The sequence below is a fragment of the Mya arenaria genome, chromosome 13 (genome assembly GCF_026914265.1).
Source record: "Mya arenaria isolate MELC-2E11 chromosome 13, ASM2691426v1".
NCBI lineage: Eukaryota > Metazoa > Mollusca > Bivalvia > Myida > Myidae > Mya > Mya arenaria.
In genome coordinates this window covers 4682329-4694893 of record NC_069134.1, presented here as the reverse complement: position 1 = coordinate 4694893, position 12565 = coordinate 4682329, and the positions used below count along the sequence as shown (strand labels likewise).

At 32.7% G+C, this 12565-nt stretch overlaps 1 protein-coding gene across 1 annotated transcript; it reads right to left on the bottom strand.

The window, feature by feature from the left end:
• Nucleotides 1-6160: 6160 nt before the first annotated feature.
• LOC128213810 (interferon-inducible GTPase 1-like) lies at nt 6161-7366 on the bottom strand. Its single transcript, XM_052919866.1, has one exon. It carries the CDS (start codon nt 7364-7366, stop codon nt 6161-6163), a length of 1206 nt encoding a protein of 401 aa, XP_052775826.1.
• Nucleotides 7367-12565: the final 5199 nt, after the last annotated feature.

Here is a 12565-nt window from a genome sequence, read left to right as displayed (position 1 = left end):
TAAAAGGATATTCTAGCTCTATTCATTCTTACCGTAAATACCAGCATCAATGAACGAACAGTTCAAGTGGAGGCCTTACTTGTATATTAAAGATACTATTAGAAATGGAGTTAAACTTGTACAAAATTTAATAGACTGCATTGATTGGGTTTAACAAGAGAAGAATTGTTTCCATATTGATGATGATGTATATATTTGCTTTACATATATTGCCCCGGAGTCATCGCCGGTTCATAATATGTATAGTATATGTTTTTACACAGCTAGAACAAATATGGGGAAAAATATTTGTCAGTTGATTGTAATAACCGTACTAAGTACAGGCGATTTCATTCCATTTGCTCGTATTATTGATGTCAATGACGTAATTACAATAGATACCCCCACGCCTCTCACCTCGCGAGATATGATTTCTAATCGTTTCGGCGATTTTTACTTGACATTTCAGGCAAACAATCTGCAATAGTTGACGGTCGATAGCCTGGACACAATGGAAATTTTACCTGTATGACCCTTAACGGGGCTAGTGTTGTTGATTATTAACACTTGGGAACATTGTCAGATTTTTTAAACAGTAACCAAGGCTTATTCAAGGGGAGATAACATCTCCGATATTTTTCTCACTTTTCTTGAACGATATTGAAATGCATTAGCAAAAAATATAAATGAAGGCAATAATGTTGATCAAATAATATCTTCTGTGTTGCAAACGATGCTGTTATTGTTTCAGAGACAAAGGATGGTTTGCAGAACTCTTTAAATAGTTTATATTCATATTGTCGTATATGGAACCTCACGATAAACATTGATAAAACTAAGGTCATGGTATATAAGAAAGGTGGTAGGTTGGGTAATACTTTAAATGGTTTTATAATTATCAGGAAGCAGAAATTGTTGGTTCTTTTAATTGTCTAGGTGTTGTATTTACCAGTGGCGGTTCATTAAACCCTTGCAGGAAAGGGGTTGAGATCAGTGCACTCACTTATGGGGCTGGTTCGTTAATCAAAGTTCCAATTAATATCATGTTAATCTCTTCGACTCCAATGTGTATCTGTTTTAAACTATGGTTCTGAAGTGTGGAGTTCTATGAATGCGGAAGTCTCAGAGAGAGTGCATAAGAAATTTTGTAAATGGGTTTTAAATGTTAAAAAATCCACTAACGCTTTGGCCTTGTATGGAGAGTTGGGTGGATTCCCATTGTACATTGAACGCCATATTAGAATGGTGAAATACTTTGTAAAGCTCCAATCAGTAAAGCAAGAAAACTGTATATTAAATAAAATTAAATAAAATTGTCTAAATATCTCACACAAGATACAAAATTACTTATCTACAAATGTTTTGTCCGTTCCAATTTTAACTACTGTCCTTTAGTATGGCAATTCTGTAATCAACAAAACACTGAAAAACTAGAAAATTGCAATATAGAGCTCTGAAATTAGTCTTTAATGATTATACATCGAGTTATAAACAGCTATTAGAAAGGGTAAATATGCCATCCCTTCATATAAGCAGGCTAAGACAAATCGCTGTTGAAGTTTTAAAATGCTTACACAAGTTATCTCTCATTTACATACAAGAACTTGTCTCTGTTAAATCTAAACATTACTCTTTCAGACTTAAAACATGCTCGACATTCCAAGTGTAAATACAGTTACTTATGGTAAGGAAAGCTTTCGTTTTGAGGCCACCCAAGTATGGAACAGTCTGCCAAACGAATTACGCACAACTACTGATTTCAAAGAGTTTAAGAGACTGATCCATACTTGGAGTGGCAGCAAATGTAAATGCTCTATGTGAGTATAGTTTAACCGCTTTTCCGTTATACATTTTACCTTATGTGCTTATAAGCTTTACTAACCACTGCTTGTGCTTGTATAACAAATGTATAGCTGTAGATGAAATGTGTCTTAGTTGCTTTATGCATGAATTGTGAACTATGTGCTTTTGTTATCTGTTTATATATTCTCCAAATGATGTGCATGACCAATATAATAACCTCTTCATAGCTTATAGCCATATTATTCTGTGTTTTCCTGTTTTATTATTAGAAGAATGTTTTAGTATGTAAGTAATGCATCATATTTTTCTTTTTGCTTTTCTGTAGTCTGGTTTTATTCCTATGCTTGAAGTGAATGCTAATCAGTTCACCACAGGTCTGACCGTGGTGATAATAGGATCTTTTATACCCATTTTTATCTGTGCATCGTAGTGCGTGATTTTTCTTCAGTGTCTTTATTTCTTTTCGTCTTTTATATTTTTGGAAAACGATTAGCGTTCAACCTCCAGCATCTTATTTGTGTTATAGTAAAAATTGTCATATATGTTGAATTGCTAGTAATAGCCGCTAACAACTATCTTATCACTTAAATATGTATTGCTGTTTGAATTACATGTTTTGTGTTTTATGTTGCTTTATTTAAATTTACTAATGAATTGGACCAGTATTTAAATATAATATGTTTTATCTTGTAACTTTTGATGTATCTTGTATTTTTTATTTTTTTATATTATTTTTTTATAATGAAGCCTATAATCTCATTATAACCTATGTTTTAACATTTCAATTAACATGTAATATTATGATCTTGAATATTTTCAGGTCTTTTGTTTGCCTGTTATTGGATAATCTATTATGTCGGAAAATAGCTATCAGCTAGTGTTGTCTATGTTCATCATAACCAACTTTAAATAAAGATTATCTAATCTTATCTTATCTTATATTATCCCTCTAAAACCTGTTCTCCGTCAATTGTATATGATCAACTGTGTAGTGGTCAAACTGACCGATCAAACAGTCCTGCCCAGTTGGTAGTACAGTGATATTCAAATATAGTGGATAGCCAAGCAAATCATTAATTCGGTAGATAAACCTCTCTACCTAAACAATAAAAACTAAAGTCATTTTAAATCATGATAAAATAAATGGTTCACTTATGATTAAAAATACTAATAAAAATACAAGACTTGTGAAAGAGTGCACATCGCTTGGACAAAAGTGAAAATATTTTTTTTTTCAGTGATAATTTTTAGTTCCCGTTGGAAGGTTGAATTTTAGACTGTAATGAATGTCAGTTAATTCACATTGATGGGACAGAAGTGACAATCGCTTATAAAGTGAGTATTCATAGTTCCTACCTTGTGCGTTTTAGGCCTTTCCTGTGCGTTGGCGGTGGAAGAAATGGTGTTTGGTGCCACACGCGATTGCGTTTGGTTTTCGAAACGCTGCGGTGTTCTGTATTCAGGACTTTTAAAAGTTAAAAGATAAGCCCTTATGAGAAAAAGACGACCTTTATTGACATTTAATGTTAATGTTTAGTGTTATTAATAAGTACATTTAAAGCCTCATGTACTAAAGGCGAGCCTCTTGATAACTCAATTTTAAAAATTCTTTATTAACAATGAATGCCTGTATGAACATTTTAAAAATGAAACGACATTTTCAAATTTCACAATTTTCAGTTATTTATCGTCGAAAGATATCAAGGCCGTTACCAACCCCTCTAGCATAAGACGGAATTCGGAAATAGGTCGAATCTTTTGGTTTAAACAATATTGATTTCGATACTAAATTTACAATCAGTTAAGTTTAACAAATATGAGCATAATCAACGTTAACAATGACCAACTAGGTAATGCATTTAAACAAAGAACATGTAATTTATGCACAAAACCAATCGGAACGCCTGTTTGACGAATCTTGCTGAAGACCACAGCGTATTGACCATCGTTCGAAACCAATACTATAGATTACAGCTCATGATCCTGTTTTATGTTTGAAACAAATTGGTTTAACAATACGTGTATACAGAAACAGATATATTTTCTGTTGATCTGTTCTCTTTCTCTTTTGTTGGGTTGTTTTGAGATCAACACTGGTTTAATCACTTAATCTACGCCATGTATAATTTGCTTCAAGCATTTATTGTTCCATTAAGTTAACTTAAGTGTCAACCGGACTTGTACATTACGCTCAGCAGGTAACCAATACCGTTGTTTCAATCAAACTCAGTGCAAACACATATAGGTACCGTTTACAAGCAGCAGTGCAGAGTTGATACTATATTCGAAGAATGTTTATCAGCAAATAGAACATTTTCGTAATGAAAGTCAATGACATACATTCAACGATATTCATTTGATTTAGCACGTGATTCATCTTAAATATGTTAAACACGTCTTTACTAGAATCTTGTAGATGTAACCTACATAATAAGGTTATTGATTGTTTGGTTAAGACTTGTTAGATATGATTTTTATAACAAAACCAGGGGAAGAAAGAAACGCGCAAGATAAAGAAGAATTTTTATTTTTTAAGGAGTATACATGTATAGTGAAAATAGGATGACCCATGGACATTATATATCTAAGTTATTAAATATAAAGAAGCGTATATGTCAAACATGACGTACAATTGCAAGCATAATGTTGTAACCACATTGTATCTAACAAGATATATGCTAAGAATAATTAATGTTCAAAGTAAGAAATTACTTTAGTTATTTAATGTTTTACATTCTTTATGTTTATAGTACCTTAATCTATAGAATATATATTGGACATATTCAGCAATTCTTTTAATATTGCATAAAAAAATAATATTTCCGAAACGTTCATGCATTCAAATGATCGATACTATGCAAATATAGCAAGTTATTAAAACAAATCGAGTTAACATTTTGGTAAAAAATAGCTCCATGGTATTTAATATGCTTGAGTGTATGTATCTTTATTTGATTTTGAAATGCACGTAATATTTAAAGCAAGAATATGAATATGAATTCGAAAATATTACAAGATGAACAAATATATGATATCATATAAAAAATATACGTAGTAGTGTTTGATGGTCATCTCCATTAGCAATTTAGATTAAACTGAAAATCACACTTTTATCAAATGATACTCTTAATTGTATCTTGTGTTTTGACTTTCAATTAAACTCATATGTGGAGTATAAACACGATATACGAAATACAGTTTAGATCTTCAAACAACAATTACAACACAAGAATATATTGGAAGAAAGTACAGATTGCATACAGTTTCAGAATTTAAGGGCAAATGGATTAGATCGTCAAACATTTTTTTTCTTCTCTCTTTTTATATCACCAGCGATCATAAACTGTCAGGTTACTTTAAAAGCAAACACCGACAAAACGTACCTCAATACATCGATACGATACCATCTAATTTCGAAAGACGAACTTCAGCGTCCTTGAAACATAACTGTAGAGCTTATTTATATTTACACAAAAAGTAAATGCATGTGTTAAATGATGACAGGATCAGAATTATATTTCATACAATTCACCTCAATTAAACTCTACAGCAATATTTCTAATAGATATATTGACAAAAAAAGTCGTAACTTGTGAATGAATTTTTACAATATATTCTGAATATATCAAAAACACAACACTGCTTTAGCGAATGCATACATATCATAACGATATTTAACAAATCAAAATTAAATACATTCAGGCGAGATATATATATAAAAAAAGTTTGAAATGTAAATTATGAACTTCTTCAGAAATACACAGCCGGCAATGACAAAGCATTCGAACAAAACAGCACATATAAATGATTATACGGCTAGTTTGACATAGAATGAATGAAAAGAGTTAAGCATTCAAACATGCGTACCAAATTGACAACAAAATTAACATTAGTCTATGAACAAAACAAAACAAAATATTTTAAACATCAAAAGTGTTCACAGGATTCTTTATTATTTAACTTCAAGACGTACAGGTTGGTCTTACTTCCTACCTACCGTGACCTATATCTCATAAAGACCATCGATCTGATAAAAAAGTGTTCTGACGGACGAAATTCAAAATGTCAATGTTTATTCAGTGTAAAAAAACCCAACTTTTTTATATACCACGAATGGCAGAAGTAACATATTAAGAACATAAAAGAAACAACAGTGCCAGACTCGGCAATCATGACAGTTTTCAATACAATACGCTTTTTTCATTAGAAACATTCACACACATAACAAATGTCATTAACAGTTAAAGTGTAAGAATTTGTAAAACATATTTTCACACAAAAGTGTTTTTTAAGCAGAGTACACAGCAAAGGTTTTGTTTATTTGCTTGCGACGGGTTCAAGGAAAATGACGTTTGGTTCTTCTATTCAGATTCTTAAATTAGGATCCCTCTAAAGCCATGGTCATGTGATGTGTTTCTTTTGAGCACATGTCGAGAAATTTTTTCAGTAGAAACGCGCATTGCTTTTGGTGAGCTTTGACCTTGCCCTTGTTTCCTATAAGTGGCAGTGAATGCCAAATTTTTGGTTCAACTTTTTCAAACTGTTGATAATACTTGGCAAACGTGTCCTCGGAATCTACATATATGTACGATTGCATTGGCAACTTGATCAGGAATTCATCGAAATCAATTTCAATACGTTTTGCGAAGATTTGAAGAGATTCTAAATTGAGTCCTAGCTGCGAACAATAAAATCTGCATTCCTCTAGCAAAACATCTATTTCTGCCGGATACTTGTTCGTGTCCGTGTTTGCAAAGACTGCCGCCACTGCCGCGGTTTTAGAAACCGAGTTTATTCTACCTTTCAATATAGCGAGCTTGTTTTGAACAACTTCGTTTGTGATACCAGACAGAGACATGATCATTGACTCCCTTTTAAGATAGGAAACCTTTTGGATCAGTTTCGAGAAGATTGAACCAAAATCGAAAGCTGTTGTGTCATTGTTGTCAATAAGATATATATTTGCATTTAATATCTTGCCTTTCTGCAGATTGAGCCTTGCATTGTCCCTGATTTCCTGTTGCAATGCTTGTCTGTCTTCGGCGGTCTGAATTTTGCGTCGTGAATTTTGTGCTGAGCGAAGATCATCGTCGATCTTTGTTCGTACAAAAAACAAGTTAAAATTTGGCTTTAACCTAATAATTTCTTTTGCGAGCCAAATGTCATTTTCCTTAAATCGCGAAGACGACAGGAGCAAAACAAAGTCAAACCGACTTAAATCAACCTTCTCTAAATAGGTATCGCGTGTGAAGTTTGACGTTCCAACTCCAGGCAATTCCCAAAACCGAAGCTTTGGATTGTCAGGGTGGTCGTAAGCTGTTGGTTCAATGGTCGTGTCGACTGCGGAAACTTTTGCCGCACCAGGATCATCTGCTTTTAACCCTCTGATAGAATTAATAAATGACGACTTTCCTGTGCCGGATTCTCCTGTGACAGCAATGTTGATTTGGAAAAGTTTCCATTCATTAAAGGTTTGTTCTGATTTGTCATGAAGAGCTGTGTATCCCGTTTCCTTCAGTATTCGTTTGTAATCCTCTGTTTCGGCATCTGTGATCTGATATAATTCCATGTTTGTTTTAGACATGATTATATTAAACAGCAAGTAACTTTTAAAAACTCTTATTTTTCATTTAAAGATGGAAATACTTACACATTGGTTTCATGGTGTACCAGTTACCCTTGACGGACCTTACTGAAACACTGTTTCTTTAAAATACTTACAATTAATAATTATAAACCATTGATATAAGTATGCAACTAGAATGCCAAATTTTAGAGACCAATAAGTGATATTACCGGTATAATGTGAATTTGGACTGCGCGAGTCGGTATTATAATTTCAAATCGGGTATGTGCAATCCGCACGTGCTTCACATAAAACAAATAATGTCACTTATATAAGTGAAGAAACTGCTGATGAAAGTAGTCTTGTGATGATGTTCCCGAGCCCATTATGGACTTCTTTGAGAGAATATCGCATATGGGCGAGCAGCAATCTAACCATTTACAACTTAATATATACTATTTGAATACAAAAATAACATCTAAGTTCTAGTTTCAACTTACCTCTTCAAGATCATCAAGTATATCACTTCCCAACTCATAGTCTTCGAATTCTTTTGTTACTAAAATATAAAAGAACTATATTTTTCACAAAATATTGATACATTGTGATATGGTAATTAACTAAATAATTGACACTGACTAGTTTTTAACTTAAAGATGCACTCTTATTCCCACGTACGATATTCGACAATTCAAATGTTTGTTATATATTTCCAAAAAAGATGAATAAATGACAAAAGCAATGGTTCTTATGAAGGATACCGAATTTATTTTGAAAGAAATATGCTTAAAACACGGAACTTTTACTTTATGGGACAATAGAAAATCACAGTAAATATTTTAGCATTCACCAATCAGTTAATATTTTTGTGTTTTCAGCTATTAAAACACGGTTACTATCTTATTGTCAGTAATTAATATTTTCAGTAAGTAGTTAAAGGATTATCACTCAAATTTTATGTTTGTTATACTTGTGTATGTATCGATTTTGAATAAGAGTGTCACTTTAACACAAATTACCAAATCATACCATTTCAAGTCATGGATCAGCTCTAAAGTTGTAATTGAAAGTAAAGAAATTTAAATCTAACGAGATAACGTAGAGGCACAATAACATATTACGATCAATCAGGCCCAAAATGGGCCAACATTATTATTTAACGTTGCTATAAGTGTTATAGATATTCCATTTAATCGCAAAGTTACAGTATAAAATAAATATTTTATGTTCTTCGGTAAAATACAGAGTATTATCAGTGAAATTACAGCAATAAAAAATATCAAAAACGAATACCTCTCTGTTAAATAGCAACACTATGTCAAAACAATTTAATATGAAAAAGGTATGTGTATCTTTTAATATTGATGTTTTTTTATACAACAACTAACTATTTATTATGGAAATCTCATTTTTGCATACCGGACGTGTGATTCCGGTCATGTGACTAGTGCTGGAAAAAAACATCTTATATACCCCATGTAAGATGAGTCACACGCAACAACGCGCCACTTCTTATTTCATTTATTTCAGTATGGTTTATGAAAGATATAGTATGCCATTTCAATAAAGCGCAATCAAATATATATGTTTGCAAGACTTTTAATTAAAATCAAAAATAATTCATCGTAAAAAAACGCTATTTTAGTTATTTAAAATTACTGCGCTCTATGACGTCAGTAAACAACGACGCACGCGCTTTTTGGTGTAATTGTACAAAAGTTCGTTTTTTCTACGTCATTTTTTCACAAATTCATAATTTTAGGTATGCAAGAAAAAATATCAATCATGTTTTTCCATTCCGGATCGAAAAATCCGACCCTCGGGCACGCTGCGTGACCGGTAACTCGGCAAGCCTCGTTACCGGCTTACGCACGTGCCCTCGGATTTTTCTATCCTACTGGAAACACATGATAGATACTTATATTCCTGTGTCACATTTTCTACGAAGCTGAATGTGCTCAAACATTTGCTTACGTTTGGTCATTATTACCAAAAACATAAATACTCGAACACATCTAAAATAATTTATTATCTTTTTGTTATAATTGAAACTGGCCTTCTTTGTAAGATTAACTTCCCGGTTAATTTACACAACACACCATCTATAAGCAAACATATCCCTTCAACATCATCTGAACAACGAAGCTTTTACTTCGAAACATTGCTTCACTTGAGATGCCTACATGCAAAAAGGTTGTTGTTCTGACAGCAGATAAAACACCAACAGACTAATTCCAACGGACTTGATCATGTTTTATATATCGTTGGTTCCTTCATCGCTGTTTGAAATAAATATGAAATGGTGTCCCATGGCGACAAATTGCATCACTTTGCCGTTAAAAAATGTGTTTTTATTGGTAAAATAATATGAAGTTGGTTGAGTCATCAAAATAAGACAATTTTGAGTACACAACGTTTGAAATAAATCGGGATACAATGATAAACAAATATTATTGTTAGAGAACGTTTTTGTCAGTTGCTATACTTATGGTTTAAGATCAAAACTTCTTTAGATAAATCAAAGTCTGCAGAGAATATTGACTTATAATTGTAATTATTATAAATAATAATAATAATAAATAATATAATAATATTACCGCATTTACAGAGAAAACTGCTAAATAAAGATCCTAAATACAGGAAAGCATCTGAACTTAATTTCCATACATGTTAATTAGAATTAACAGAAACTTTATCTAAATATCGTAAAAGCTGGTGTATATATATTTTTTTTTAAATAGATGTTCATTAAGATTGCTACAGTGCGTACGCAACCTCGCGTGATTGACACAAGAGTTGCGGTCACCTTCGTAGTAGAAGTCAGGAACTTGTTTTATGTTCTTATTAAGGTTGTATTTGAAAGAGGGCACGGATAGCGATGAACGAATTTATTCCGGGAATGCGTTCCATGCGGATATAGTTGAAATGAACTCGTTAACAACTGTGACTTGCATGAAATGTTTTGAAGGTTAGCTGCATTTCGAAGGTTATACGAAGTAGTATCGTCTAATCTTGTTGGAATCAGAGTAGTTAGATATGCTGGTTCAAGAGAGTGAAACATCTTGTAAAATAGGATAAGTTTAAGTTAACGTCGCCTTTCTTTGAGTGGTTCGATTCCAGTTTCAACATAAAATTTGTCAAAGATACTAGTCAAGTTGCACCGGATAAAATTCTGGCCGCCTCATGTTGTACTTTTTCTAAGTCATCCTCGTCAGCTTACGTCAGATTATTCCAGACAACATCGGCATATTCCAACAAAAGCCTTATAAATGTGAAATACAGAACTTCAAGCGATTTACGATCAAGAACGTATTTAAACGATCGCATAAGTGAATTCGCTTCTAAGCCTTCTGTTTGACGGATTGAATATGATCATGCCAGGACTAGGTGCTAAAATGTGTGACGCCGAAGTGTTTATTAGTTGTAACTTAAGATATTTGGGTATAATTCATGAATATTTATGGGTGCACATGCTTATTTGACTTTCTAGTGAATAGTAGCGATTTGGTTTCTTGCAGGATTGAACGTAACGAGCCATCTCTCAGCCCACATATGATTTTTTTGCTAGGTCATCAGTAAGTTGCTGTGCAGCAAACACGGGGTCTTCAACAATTATATACAAGGTTGTATCATCTGCGAAGAGTCCTATATGTGATTGTATATCGCAAACAATGTCATTTATGTGGATAAGAAAGAGCAGAGGCCCAATAATTGAGCCTTGGGGAACTCCAGCTGATATTGTAACTGTATCAGAAATAGAACAGAAAGAACAACACGTTGTTTACGTTCAATGAGATAACCACAAAGCCATAACAATAAAGAACGGGTAATGCCACATTCACGAATTTTATGGATTATATCGTCATGCCATACTCGATTAAAGGCTTTCGAAATATCTCAAAATGCTGTTCTTACTTCTTTACCTTCATCTAGAGCGAGGCAAAAAAATGATAGATCGATACGAGTTGGTTGACAGTGGAGTCTTTAGGAACAAAATCAGATTGAAATGATGTTAGATAGTCGTTTTGACGCAATACATTAAACATGTAATTTTGCAAGTTGAATAAGATGTCCTTACATAACTAAGCTTTCAGTCCTTTGATTTTAATAAATTTGCATATTCGTGTTATCTTTAGAAACCGTTTAACGCTTGCTAGGAATGTTTTAGCGTGTGACGTCTCTTTCTTTTCTTTTTAAGAACGTTTTCTTTGTGTGTTCCCAGTTTTAGTACAATGATGCTTTCCTTATGAAACTCTATGATCACAAATTTTTAAATCTTTTATTTGCTAAGGCTGTGTAGTATTATCATAGTTTCAAACAATAACTGCATCGTATCGTTGAAACGTTTTTGCATTAGGTACTCTTGATTGTATTCCTTCGTCTTCATTAAGATTTGGAATCTCTAATCATAAAAGTATTTTAGTTTTACCTACTAGTTTATTATTATTTGTTTCATTATAAAGTTTCCTCAAGTTAATACATACTTTGATAAGATTTACCTTTTACGTTTTTACTTTATTGCAGATTGTTGGGATAAGAGTGAGGTTGTGCACACGAACTGGTTTAAACCTCCAGTCAATTTCCATTTTACTCACTGGCCGTTCAAAGGCGGTACCTAACAATCCTTGATAAAAATACCTAGTTTTTTATATAGTACGAAGTGCACAGTGTTTGTGGAGTTTTGTGCCATGTTTTTAGATTGTGATTGTTTGTTTTTGTGTCTAAAGTCTTTGGCGTTTACCATGTGCCATTAAACGGGGTTTATGTTTAAACTTTCGACTACTGAGCTTGTTTCTGTAGTTTTTAATATAAATATTAGTTTGGAGCATTGTTGTTGTCAAGTTATCTGCTGACCAAGAGATTATTTCAATCTAGCTCGATGAGTAAACTCATACACAAAAAACACATTCAAATGGGTAAGTTAAGTCCGATATATCCCGTATGAAATTAATTCCCACTCTTTCTGCATTCAAAATCCAACTGTTTTCAAATAAAATTCCATGTTACTAAATGTGTTGTCTACAATGATATATGTTTAAAATTGGTTTCTTCTTGGTTTAAACCATTTGTAAAAAGGTTCACGAAACATTAAAACAATACCATTGCCTGTCTTCACTTAACAATGTTACTTCCATATAATACGTGTTCGTAGTGACCAAGGTATTGAGAACATCATGATAAACGAAAAGCTACTTTTCTTTGCGTTATTACCTCCAT

Bases quoted from the DNA above. Each gene is read 5' to 3' on its own strand.
- LOC128213810 (XM_052919866.1), bottom strand. From the start codon at position 7,366: ATGTCTAAAACAAACATGGAATTATATCAGATCACAGATGCCGAAACA.